Source organism: Neopelma chrysocephalum, unplaced genomic scaffold (genome assembly GCF_003984885.1).
Source record: "Neopelma chrysocephalum unplaced genomic scaffold, ASM398488v2 Primary Assembly neopelma1_96929, whole genome shotgun sequence".
NCBI classification, from domain to species: Eukaryota; Metazoa; Chordata; class Aves; order Passeriformes; family Pipridae; genus Neopelma; species Neopelma chrysocephalum.
Window position 1 is genome coordinate 1 of NW_020925572.1, and position 13,173 is coordinate 13,173.

General features: G+C 56.4%; 1 protein-coding gene across 1 annotated transcript; it reads left to right on the plus strand.

Moving 5' to 3' along the window:
- Positions 1-5: 5 nt before the first annotated feature.
- Positions 6-12,845, plus strand: LOC113960889 (receptor-type tyrosine-protein phosphatase U-like; the record flags this gene model as incomplete). The annotated part of the gene is made up of 11 exons (XM_027670755.1): positions 6-128; positions 924-960; positions 1,287-1,384; positions 1,479-1,595; positions 2,364-2,518; positions 4,014-4,149; positions 4,243-4,392; positions 4,518-4,691; positions 7,182-7,322; positions 9,826-9,951; positions 12,657-12,845. Coding segments are annotated over 11 exons (1,419 nt in total), but the record flags the coding sequence as incomplete, so codon positions are not given.
- Positions 12,846-13,173: the final 328 nt, after the last annotated feature.

Genomic DNA, 13,173 nt, shown 5'->3' on the forward strand with positions numbered 1-13,173 from the left:
TGACCTGCTCTGGGTCGTGTGCTCTAACCTCTCTCTCTGATCTGGGCCTCACTAATGTCTCTGTCTCTGATCTTTTTCTCTCAAACCTGTGTCCCAACGGGATCGTTAAGATTCGGATTAACCGAGAAGTAAGTAGATAGTTCCCCCTCTCCTCCCTTCTCTCTGCTCCCATCTCCTGCCAGGCCTCGCCCTGGGCAGTGTGCTGTTAAATAACATCAGGGAGAGGCAGGCTGGGAAAATGTGTGGATAAACCTGGATATGGTGCGGGGAAGGGGAAAGCGAGGTCTGTGTGGCACAGGGAAAGCAGGGCCCGTGTGCTCAGAGGAGGGGTTGAATTCATCCCACAAAATCCCCTGTGAAAGGAGCCACGGGGGATGGAGAAGCCACTGTCACCTCCGTATGTGTGGTGTGGTTTAACTCTTCTGGGCCCATGGCCAAGGAGTGGGACACTGGGTCCATGGTCCCTTTGGCAGCAGCCCGGCTGGAATGTGCTCTTTGGGCTGGCATGTCCCTGTTAAGAGTTGGGAATGGTGCCTGTAAGCAGCTGGGATGAAGAAGGGGAGCAGGGATGTCACTCAGCACCGTGTGGCTGCTGTGGGATGGGGTGTCATTAGTGGGGCTCTTGTGGCAGCAGGAGCTGGTGGATCCTGGGATGCCCTCTGGGTGCTGCTAAAGGTTTTGGTGCAGACCAGGGATGAGTTATATGAGTCTCCCATGGAATGCAGGAGGTGCACCCTCCCAGACAGGGTGTTCCAGGTGCTGGGTGACTGCTCCAGCTCCTCCTCCAGCGGTGGTGGGCAGCACTGTGCTGGTGGGCAGGACCAGTTGGGTGACTGGGAAGTGTCTTACAGGGCTGTGCCCCAGCTCTCGGGTGTCCCAGTGTCCCCCCCAGCTCAGGACTGATGTCTCTGCTTCCCTTGCAGGGCTACCACAGGTCCAACCACTTCATAGCCACCCAAGGTGAGTGTGACATCCCCCTCCCTGCTCCCGCAGCCCTCTCTCAGCCAGCAGTTCTGCAGCCCCTCATTTAGCAGCTGGCTTTTGTCCCTGGTGGGATCTGACCTTGCTGGGGCAGGAAAGGGTGACAAGGGGCACTGTGGAGCAGCTTCCACCCCTTGGCACCACAAAACCCCCCACGACCCTGCAGGACAAGGGTTCTAAAATGCTGGGGGGGTGTTTGTGCCACAGAGGCAGGAGGGAGGGCGCGGTGGCATCGCGGCGCTGCCGGCGCTGGGTTCTGCTGGTGGTGCCCATCCATCCCTGGGGTCCTTTCCTCCCTCCCACAGGGCCCAAGCAGGAGATGGTGTACGATTTCTGGCGCATGGTGTGGCAGGAGCACTGTTCCAGCATCGTGATGATCACCAAGCTGGTGGAGGTGGGCCGGGTAAGCACCTCACCCCATCCCTTCCCTCCAGGCTCCAGCTCTGCAAGAAGCCACCTCCACAGAGCCAAAACTCCATCCCATCCTCTCCTTGCAGGTGAAGTGCTCCAAATACTGGCCAGATGACTCGGAGATGTACGGGGACATCAAGATCACCCTGGTGGAGTCAGAGACTTTGGCTGAGTACGCTGTGCGCACCTTCGCCCTCGAGAGGGTACGGCCCCGCTGCTGCCCACCCTGCCCTCAGGGACAGCTCCCACCACCAGCCACGGCCTGGCACTGACCAATACCCTAGTTATTAACCCAAAATGGGGCTTTCAGCCCTGGCTGAGGTGCAGCTTCTGAACCCAGGGACACCGGTAGCTCCTTCCTTTGCCTTTCCCCTGGCTCTGCACCCTGTGCTGGGTGAGCGGCTCAGCCCCGCGTTGGGTTGGGCAGGGAGTCAGTGTTTGGTTGGTTGGGGCTGTGAGTGTTTGGTTGGTTTGGGCAGGGAGTAAGGGTCTGTTTGGTTTGGTTGATCTGGGCAGTGAGTGAGTGCTTGGTTGGGGCAGTGAGTGAGTGTTTAGTTGGTCTGGGCAGTGAGTGTCTGCTTGGTCTGGGCAGTGAGTGAGTGTTTAATTTCCTGTCAGCACTGTGTGAGTGCTGTGGGGGAGAAGGATGCTTTCCTCTCCCCTGGGCTGGAGGTGATGCAGCCATCACTCTCCAGGCTGGTAACTGGAGATGGAGCCAGTGCAATTTACCCCTCAATCTACAGGGATATCGAATTGCTGCCTGGTTATAGGGCAGGGAGCAAAGATGTTCATGGAATGAGACCTGAGGCTGCTGCTGTCTCCTCCTCTTTCTCCTTGGTTGCTTTTTAACCCTCCTGCAGTCAGGGAGGAGGGAGCTGTTGTATGGTTCACCTGAGCGGATGCTGAGCTGGCAAAATCACGGATTCCTGAGAAAATTGGAATGACTTTGCCTTCTCACCCTTCCCTTCCAGAGGGGTTACTCAGCCCGGCACGAGGTGAAGCAGTTCCACTTCATGTCGTGGCCTGAGCACGGTGTCCCCTACCACGCCACGGGGCTGCTGGCCTTCATCCGCAGGGTGAAGGCGTCCACCCCGCCCGATGCCGGCCCCATTGTCATCCACTGCAGGTACAGACATGGCCATGGGGCAGAACCAGCTCTGGGGGGAACCATCCCCCTCTGGGATGGGCTTTGGGGGGCGTGGATGGGGGGCAGGGAGCACGCTGTGTCCTGGGGCTCTGAACGAGGCTGAAATCTCAGAGTGATGCTGAAATATTCAACAGGGAGATATGAAAGGGGTAAATTGGGTTTCTAGTGAGGAGAGGCTGAGGCAGGGAGGGAACTGGGGCTGATGGTTTGGGTGAAGGGACCTTAAAGATCATCTAGTCCAACTCCCTGCCATGGGCAGGGACACCTTTCACTAGACCAGGGACACCTTTCACTAGACCAGGTTGCTCCAAGCCCTGTCCAGCCTGGCCTTGATGTCCTTCTATGATGTCACCCCTGCAAAATGTCACCCCTGGACTGGTGGCAGCAGGGATGGGGGGCTGGGGCTAGTCCAGGGGGAACAGCCCTGTTTTGGGGCTGCCACAGCACCTGCTACTGATGACACAACTCTGTCCTTGTGGGTGGGGGTGACACAGGGGGACGGGCAGCTTGACCCCTGCTGATGGTCAGATGTTGGGGCTGGCTGAAGGGAGAGGGAAGGGGGACAGAGGACGGCCCCTTTCCCAGGGTTACCCACAGGGACAGGCTCAGCCACTGGGATGCTGGAGCTGGGAGGACACCAGTGGCACATCTGAGCAGCAGTGGTGGCTTTCTGGCATTCCCATGGGATGGGTTAATGGCTCTCCCTCCGCTGGGCAAACGAGCAGCTGATGAGTGGGAGGGATTTTTTTATTTGATTTGATTTCTCCCTGTCAACTGCCTCATCAGCCTTCATTGAACAGCCAGGGTGATTAGTGCCCGAAGCCTGTAATCACTGCTAATCACCACGAGTGATTCATCAGCCCCAGAAATTAGTATTTCACTGGAAAAGACTGTAGGAAAGGAGCAGGGGGGTGGTTCTGTTGCTGACACGTCATGGGGGGGGTCACAGCAACAGTAGGACTGTGAGTCCAGGGTTTGGGATATCAGCACTGCTGGGCTGGCTCTGGGCATCCTGCTGGGTCTCCCCTGGGGGAATTCAGACCTGCTCATGCCAGGGGAACCTCCCTGCTCTCCCAGGGCTTGGTGCTGAGCCCTCCTTTGCCCTTTTGGGATGGGATCCTGGAGCACTGTTGGCACTCAGGTGGTTTAGCTCTCAGTTTTGTTGCAAAATGCATGTGTTTTGTTGTCTTACAGTAAAAATGAACCTTAAACACGAGTGCCCCCCCACAGCCTGACCATCACACACCCCTGGGGCTGCTGCAGTGGTGTTTGGGGGGGGTGTAAGGCAAAGCCAGGCTGTGGTTATGGAGGTGTGTGAGGTCCTGGCAGCCCTGCCTGGACCCCATTTGCCCCCACATTCATGGGCAGGGTCCATACACCGACCTTGCTCGGTGCCCAGCAGCACTTTGGGCTGTGTGTGGGTGCCAGCACAGACTGGGAGTGTGTTTGCTGTGTTTCCCCCCTCCCTCCCCAGTGCTGGCACGGGGAGAACCGGCTGCTACATCGTCCTGGACGTTATGCTGGACATGGCTGAGTGTGAGGGTGTGGTGGACATCTACAACTGCGTGAAGACCCTCTGCTCACGGAGGATCAACATGATCCAGACAGAGGTGAGCGGGCACTGGGGACAGCCGGGGACACACGGGGCTGCTGTCACCACAGAGAAGGGGGAGGCTCAGCCCTGTCTCCTCTCCCCCCAAAAGGAGCAGTACATCTTCATCCACGATGCCATCCTGGAGGCCTGTCTGTGTGGGGAGACCAGCATCCCCGCCAGCGAGTTCAAGCCCACCTACAAGGAGATGGTGAGGATTGAGCCACAGAGCAACTCCTCGCAGCTGCGGGAGGAGTTCCAGGTGAGCGGCCCCGAAACCTCTGCGAGACCCTCTTCCCCTCGCCCTCCTGGTGCCCACTCCCCGTGGGGCCAGCAGGAAGGGGTTTTGGGCCCTGTGCTGAGGGGGAGGGACGTGTGTCCCCGCAGACCCTGAACTCGGTGACCCCACACCTGGACGTGGAGGAGTGCAGCATCGCACTCCTGCCCCGCAACCGGGAGCGCAACCGCAGCATGGACGTGCTGCCGCCCGACCGATGCCTTCCCTTCCTCATCTCCGTGGATGGAGACAGCAACAACTACATCAACGCGGCCTTAACCGATGTGAGTGGCCCCCTTTCCTCCCCAGGGGATGTCGTGGGTTGTCTCAGGCAGCTTTTCGTGGCTGGGTTTGCATTTCCAGCCTCGTTTTGTACCAGGGCACCGAGGGCTCGTGGCAGCTGTGGGGGAGGAAGGGCTGGGACTGCTGGAACCTGCACCCCTTCTTCTGTGTAACAGCATCCAGAAAGAACTTATCACCTCCCCCCGCAAGCCACGCACTGAGGGGCTTCAGTATTTTGCAGGGAAAGTGGAGCAGAGGAGGCAGAGGAAGCTCATGGAGGGGTTGGTGGCATTGAGCCCCCTGTGTGCTGCCAGCATCCTGCTGTGCATCCTCCTGTCCCTCCTCCTGCTGCAGTTCAGGGGCTCTGAACTGCTCCCAAAGCCACCGTTCATCCCCCTGGGCCAGTCAGAAGGGACCCCTGTGGTGGCAAAGCTATTCCCTGGTTGCTGATGGTCACGAAGCAGAGCAGAGAGGATGCTGCAGGCTCTGAGGGATGGGCCATTTATCACCAAACCCACCTTCCTCTCCCTGAAAGGAGCTGGGGTGCTTTGCACGGGCAGCACTGAGCCCCTCACACCCTGGACACCTTCCCTAGACCCTCCTGGTCACAGCTGAGCACTGACACCAGGCCAAGCCTTGCATTTTCCATCCCACGAGTGATTTATCCCACTGGATCTTTGAGCAGATCCCATCTCCCTGATCCCTGCTCCCACAGCAAAAGCAGTTTGGAAAGTGGAGTGGGCTGCTGGTGGTGGGGAGTGTCTCCTGTTGGGCTGCATTAGGATGGAGCTTTGTTTTCAGCTTGCTTGCTGTTTGCATATCCATTTTATTTTTATGCATCACTGAGCCTCCCTTAATCTCTGCTAAAGGGTCAGCAAATAAAATATTTTTTTATAGACAGAAAAAGCCCCGAGGATGAAATTCTCGCTGAAGGGATAAAACCCATTTCCCTCTTTGGGCAAAGAAAAAAAAAAAAAGAAAAAAAGAAAAGTCTCATTTTCTTTAAGTGCCAAAGTGGTTTGCTCAAGTCAGTCTGTCCATCTGTCAGATGGTCTGGCTGCCTGTCACTGGTGCCACATTGTGTGGTGCCAGTGGAGCCGTGCCCTGCTCTGCACCAGCTGCTCTCACTTACACCTGTGCCAAAGATGTGGGTGCCAAGGCAAACCCTGGGCAGCCCCTGGTGGAATCTGCTGCTCTCATCCCCCTCCTCAAGGGCAGAAAGCTCTCACCAGGCACCAGGACCTCACTGCTGCCCATGGGCAGGGCTGGGGACAGCTCAATAAAGGCATTTCTAGAGGTGGAATGAGGAGGTTCTGCAGCAGCCAGAGGACCCCCAGTCAGCAGAGAGCTGTGCTGGGTCTGTGTTTGGTGGGGCTGGAGCCCAACTGTTAATTTGAGTCTGCTTGAAGCAGTGTTGAGCTTGGTGAGCTGGTGGCAGGATGACCAAGGGAAGGATTCTCATTTAAGTACAAAGGAGAAAGAATCACAGATCACTGAGGTTGGAAAAGACCTCCAGATCATCCTGTGACTGATGCCCACCTTGTCCCCCAGCCCAGAGCACTGAGTGCCACATCCAGTCCTTCCTTGGACACCTCCAGGGGTGGGGACTCCACCACCTCCCTGGGCAGCCCCTTCCAATGTTTAACAACCCTTTCAGTGAGAAATTCCTGCTGATGTCCAACCTGACCCTCCCCTGGCACAGCTTGAGGCCATTCCCTCTCCTTCTGTCCCTTGTTCCCTGGGAGCAGAGCCTGACCCCCCCCGGCTCCCCACTCCTGTCAGGGGGTTGCAGAGCCAGAAGGTCCCCCCTGAGCCTCCTTTTCTCCAGGCTGAGTCCCCCCAGCTCCCTCAGCTGCTCCTGCTGCTCCAGCCCCTTCCCCAGCTCCGTTCCCTTCCCTGGACACACTCCAGCCCCTCCATGTCCTTCTTGTCATGAGAGGCCCAGAACTGGACACAGCACTTGAGGTCTGGCATCACCAGTAATTTCCAACACCCCTGCTCCCCCACTTCCTTGCAGTTTTTAGGGATCTTTTATTTGGGGATTTTCTTTCTTCCTCCCAAAAATCCATTGAACCCCAGGGCAGTGGTTGCTCCTGCTGCTCTCAGTGCCCTTTCAGTGGTGGGACACTGTGGGTGGGGGTGATGCTGTGGGTTCATTTGGGGCCAGGGTGCAGAGCTGGGGGCTGGGGCCCTCTGGCAGCCACGGCTTCTGCTTGTTCTTGGCTCAAAGGTGGCACCTTTTCCTTAGTTATTTATGCAAAATAGCCTTTCCTGTGAGAGCAGAGGGTGGGTGCTTTCATCCTGGCCGAGGGCAGGGATCACTTGGACCTCCCCTTCACCAGGAGTGACAAAGGTTGTCCCAGGGAGACCAGGAGAAGGTGGCTCTGGTGCCACTCATCTTCTGGTTGCACTGATTTTTTTTTGGGGGGGGAAGGGGGTGGCTCCAGTGCCACCACCACGCCCTTGATGGTGCCTGTCTTCCTTCTCCCCAGAGCTACACCAAGAGCGCTGCCTTCATCGTCACCCTGCACCCCCTGCAGAACACCACCACTGACTTCTGGCGGCTGGTGTATGACTATGGCTGCACCTCCATCGTCATGCTCAACCAGCTCAACCAGTCCAACTCTGCCTGGGTGAGTCCTGCTGCCCCGGGCACCCTGCTGGCACTTGGATCCAGCCATCCAAGGGGTTACTTCGAAGCCCGGTTTATTCCGAGACTTGGTTTTAACGACTGTCACTGCTGGAAAGGATTCCTGGCACCCATGTGTAATGCAGATGGAAGAAGGGCATCATCTTTGCCCTGGTCTTTGAGTCCATCACACACTTATCTTTCCATCTGCTGCTTCAGCAAAGGGTTTTCCTGGCTGGTGAATGTCCGTGTTTTGTGCTGTCAGCCTGTTGTTCTTACAAACTGACTGGAAGGTGTTGCATTTCTAGCAGAGGCTCTCTCCATAGCACAAGTTCTTTTCACAAAGCAGTTTCCTTCTCACTCGTCATTCAAACAGCACCTTCACCTCGAAGGGGGGCTTTAAGTGTGTTTATTTTTTGGAGAGAGCTCAGTAGCTCACTACTGACGGCGAGTCAGCAGCAGGTTTGCAGTGCTTGTCTTTTTGTAAAGCAAAACTCCTCTAAGGTCGACAGCTCTTTTAAGCCCTTCGCAGTGAGATAAGCAGCAAATTCCATGTGGTTTGAGAGATTTTCATGGTTTCTCCCTGTCTCATTACAACAGACTGTAAAGAAGTTATTTGCTGTTGGGAATATATCTCTCTGTGTGGAAAACATAAGTAAAATGAAATGGCACAAGAATTTCTTTCCTGGGCAATGACTGAGCAGTGGAACAGAGACCAGAGGGGATGTGGAGTCTCCCTCACTGGAGATATTCCAGAACCATCTGGATGCAATCCTGTGCCATGCACTTGTCTCCCCTCAGGCCCTGCAAGGCCACAATCAGGTCACCCCAAAGCTTCTCTTCTCCAGGCTGAACAATCCCAGCTCTCCCAGCCTTCCCTCCCAGCAGAGCTCCTTCATCCCTCTGACCATCTTGGTGCCTCCACTGGACTCTCTCCAGCAGTTCCATGTGGTTCCTGTGCTGGAGCAGCTTTGCAGGGGGGTCTCACCCGAGGGGCAGAATCACTTCCCTTGACCTGCTGCCTGTGCTGCTTTGGAAGGAGGCAGCAAACCTGATTTTATTTCTCTCAGCCTATTTTTCATTCCATGGTCCAGAAATGAAAGCCTTCCCGTGAGCTTCAGCTCCTGTGAGGCTCCTCTGCCACCCTCCCCCAGGTCCCTGTCCCCTGCAGCCACCACTGTCCCCTGGCACCACCCTCTGCCATTTTCCTTCATTACCCAGCCCTGCCTCTCTGGACATCCCTTCCTCAGGGATGTCTGTTACAATATTTAGCTGAATCCTAAATGTTTACCAGTTTAGGACCAACAGGTAATAAATCACCCTTTCCAGCAGGCAGCTCCAAAAGGTGACTTAGAGGGTACAGCCCTCACTTGAACTACGTCTCTTGCTGAAGGAAGTTTTAATATCCAAATTATAGTTCTGAGTCTGGAAGGCTTCGAGATGTGGGAGATTTATGACCCCCATTAATAACCAATTATTTCTCAGACAGGTTTGCTGTGTGGTTGGGCCCAGGCTGTGGATGGCCTGGGTTGGTAAATGCCCTGTTAAAGTGTGGTGACAAACATCATCTATTTTGTGTCCATGCTGGTTTGCAGCTGTCACAGTGTGAGAACAATCTCATCCGTGCCCCTTGGACCGAGCCATCCGTCAGGGCCGTGATGGACACGTGGAGTTGCTCCCCGGGGATGCAGGCTGGGATTGCTTTGACTTGGTGGGATGTCCTGGCTATGGGATGAGGGGAACTGTCATCCTGTGTTGCTGGGGCTGCTGATGCCAGAGTGGCTTCTAATGCCAACAAGGCTTGAGAGCAGAGTAGGAGCACAGAATCACAAAATCAGCTGAGCTGGAAGGGACCCACAAGGATCATCCAGTCCAACCCTGAGCCCTGCACAGGCCCAGCCCCAAGAGTCACCCCCTGTGCCCCAGAGGATCAGCCAAACCCTCCTGGAGCTCTGGCAGCCTTGGGGCTGTGCCCACTGCCCTGGGGAGCCTGGGCAGTGCCCAACCAGCCTCTGGGGGAAGAACCTTTGCCTGAGATCCAACCTGAGCCTGCCCTGACACAGCTCCAGCTGTTCCCTGGGGTCCTGTTGGTCAGCCAAGCCCTGCTCCATCACTGTGCAGATCCAGTCTGTGCTTGCTGGACCTGGGGCACAGCCCACCCTGCATCCTTGTGGACCAGCCAAGTCCATCCCCAGGAGCATCAGCTGTTGTGTCCATGCAGTGGGAGGGGGCTGTATGGATGCTGGGGTTGGATCTGACCTTTCAGCTTTGATCCCTGAACAAGCTGAGAGAGAGAGATCTTCCATCCATCCCTTCATCCATGTCCTATGGGTGCTGTGTGAGTAACAGCATCATGGTCCAGCATCCCATCCTGGTGCCACCCCTTTGTGGGGAGCCCCCCTTGGTGTCCAGCACCAGCCACCCGGTTGTCTGTCATGTGTGACGCCCTTCCCTGTGTCCCAGCACGCATTCCCAGTCCTGGTGAGCTGCTGTTCCTCTCCCCACAGCCCTGCCTGCAGTACTGGCCCGAGCCAGGGCTCCAGCAGTACGGCCCCATGGAGGTGGAGTACGTGTCCGGAGCGGCGGATGAGGACATCGTGTCCCGGCTCTTCCGAGTCCAGAACATCACACGGGTGAGGGTCTCTGCTCTGGCTCCATGCCAGCAAAGGGGGTGGGGGGCTTCGTGTGCGTCTGTATGTGTGCCCAGATGCCCCCAGGCATCTCCCAGGGTTGGATGAGCTCATGTGCGGGTGGGTTGGTTGCTTTTTTTGGGGAAGGGCTGGGGCATCCCCAAGAGCTGCTGTGTGCAAATCCCAGAATCCCAGAATGGTCTGGGTTGGAAGGGACCTTAAAAACCATCTTGTTCCACCTCCCTGCCGTGGGCAGGGACACCTTCCACTAGACCAGGTTGCTCCAAGACATGTCCAGCCTGGCTTTGAACACCTCCGGGATGGGGAGTCCACAACCTCTCTGGGCCTTCTTGGAAGACTCCTCTGGAGAGCAGAACAATGATGCACCCAGTGAGGCCACACAGTCCTGGAGCTGGTCGTTGCCTGAATGGTGCTGTAGATCATGGAATCATGGAATCTTTTAGGTAGGAAAAGACCTCTGAGATATCGAGTACAGCTGTTCACCCAGCGCTGCCAAGGCCACCACTACCCCCTGTCCTCAAATGCCACATCTACATACTTCTGAACACTCCTAGGATGGGGACCCCACCACTGCTCTGGGCAGCCTGTGCCAGGGCTGGACAACCCTTTTGGTGGAGAAATGTTTCCTAATATCAAACCTAAACCATCCGTGGTGCAACTTGAGGCCGTTTCCTCTTGTCCTTTCCCTCATTCCCTGGGAGCAGAGCCTGACCCTCCCCCGGCTCCACCCTCCTGTCAGGGAGTTAGAGAGAGCCAGAAGGTCCCCCCTGAATGCTGGTGTCTTCAGCCTAGTCCAGCTCCCTCAAAGGATGCAGCCCCAGCTCTCCTCCTGGCAGAGAGGACCCTGTAGAATTGCCATTGTTCCATCCAACCTTTCTGGAGTTCACAGCTCCTTGCAAGATGTTAGAAAACTGTGGGAAGACCTTTCTCCTCGTGCCCGGAGGTCCTGCCACACGTGTGTCACAGGATGGAGACTCCCCACATGGGCATGGCACCAGCACAGCCCTTTTCCTGCAGGGTGAGAAGATCCACCGAGTTTTTTACCTTGTGGCTGGTTCATCTTGCTCTGAAGTGAAGAGAAATGCAGGGAAACAGGGAAGGGACTCGGACTGTGATGAAGAGCCCGTGTGGGTGCAGAGCTGCACGTGGAAAAACAAAAGCTGCTTTACCTACAAAAGCCATCCAGGGAGAGTTGACATCCCTGAAGGCTTTAAACTCCTGAGGGTTGCCAAGAGGCTGAGGCCAATGCCCCAGTGAAGGTCACCAGGCAGATGGGAATTAGGGAGCTTGGAAAGGAGCGTGCAGCCTGGCTGATGGCCCGGCTGGGAAGGTGCTTCCGAGGGGTGACTGGGGCCAGAGGAGATAAATCCTGATTATCTGGACTCAACACAAAGAGGGTTTTGGTTCACGCTGCCTGTGGGAGCATCTGGCATTTCCTGGGTGTCAGCACAAAATCCTCCACCAAACATGCTCTGCTCTCAGGTGGTAGAATATACCCTGAGCTGAATTCAAATGCAGCGTGATGGAAATCTCTGGATCTAAGAGGAGATTCCCCCAGGGAGCAGATTGCTTGCAGCCACTTCGTGCCAAGCCTTTGCCTGCTGGGATGAAGCACTGGGGATGTCACAAGTCCTCCAGAGCTTTCACCTCAGCTTCAAAACACATCTGAAAACTGTCCTTCCCGGGCTGGCAGAGGGATTTTCTCCTGTTTTAACTACACTTGTCTCATCTTCCCCCTCTGCCTTCCTGGCTTCCAGCTGGAAGCAAAAACTGAAGTCCAAATTGATCAGCCCATCACACCACATCACTGACCCAAACCAAACCTCCTGGAAAGATTAGGAAAAGCCCCCAAAAAGGTTCAGAAAAGCCCCTCTTAAGGGGGTGCAGGTAGGAATGGGCAATGAATGCCCCCAATTCCCAGCCTCCAGACTGGGGCTCCCTGCAGAGCCATGGGAATACGTGGTCCTGCTGCTTGGAGAAGGTCTGGTGCTCATCAGGTGTCCGAAATGGGGTGGACAGAGCCCTCCAGAGCTGAGCACCCCTCCTCTGTGCCTGGCCCCCTCTCTCCTCCAATGTGTGCTGCCAAGCCCTGAGCTGCATCTGGAATGTGTGACCGTGGTCCCACCCCATCCAACACTCCGGATGCTCCCAGTACTCCTGAGCAGGAGCCCCACATCTGCCGGGCTAAAGCCTGGCCTCGTTCAGCTCCAGGGATGTTTTTAATCCTCCTCCTGGATCCAGCTAACCAGATTAGCTTTCCAAACTAACCAGATTACCAGGCATTAAGCTCCTGCCTCTGTGGGTGGCAGCTCCTCGGCAGCCTCCTGGTTTCCAGCGAGCGGGACAGAAACACATCCCCGTGGATCTTCGCCGTGCAGGAGGAGGATGTGATGGAGCAGCCTTGGGGAGGCTCAGGGGGTCTGGTAACAAGTTTGAGGAGACACAGAGACAGCCTGAGATGGTGTGAGGTGGGATAAACCATGTCTGTGGAGCTTTCCCCGGGTGCAATGGGGTGGTGGAACCAGAGCGAGCTCAAGGAACTACCCAACTTAAAGCACCAGGAAAGGGTTTTCCTCTCTTTCTCCCCTGCCCATGCCTGGCAAACCCCTCTTGCCCTCCCTCAAACCTCCAGTGGAGGTAAATGAGGGCAGCCCAGGGGTTCCAGCTGATGAGTTTTGCTTCTCTAGTTGCAGGAGGGGCACCTGATGGTCCGGCACTTCCAGTACCTGCGGTGGTCGGCGTATCGAGACACTCCCGACTCCAAGAAGTCCTTCCTGCACCTCCTGGCCCAAGTGGAGAGGTGGCAGAAGGAAAGTGGGGATGGCAGGACCGTGGTGCACTGCCTGTGAGTGTCCCCTGGGGAGGAGCAGGTTCTGCTGGGGGAGGGGAGATGCCTCCAGTTTCCATGTCCACAGTTCTGCCTGGAAATCCCCTAAAAAAAGCCCTCGCTGGGGTGACTTTGTCCCCAGATGGTGCCACGACGTGAGTTTTGAGGCACCTTGTGGTCACCAAGTCAAACATTCTCCATGAGATGGATGCTTGGTGGGAATGACACCCTGGCACCATCCCTGCCCTTCCTGCCTGTCCCCTGTCCTGCAGCAGGGCCTGGCAGAGGTCCCAGCCCTGTCACCATGCCCTGGGTGTGTGGCAGGCTCCAAAGGAGCTGTGCAACTCCCATCCTTTGCTTTTCATTGAGGGGGACAT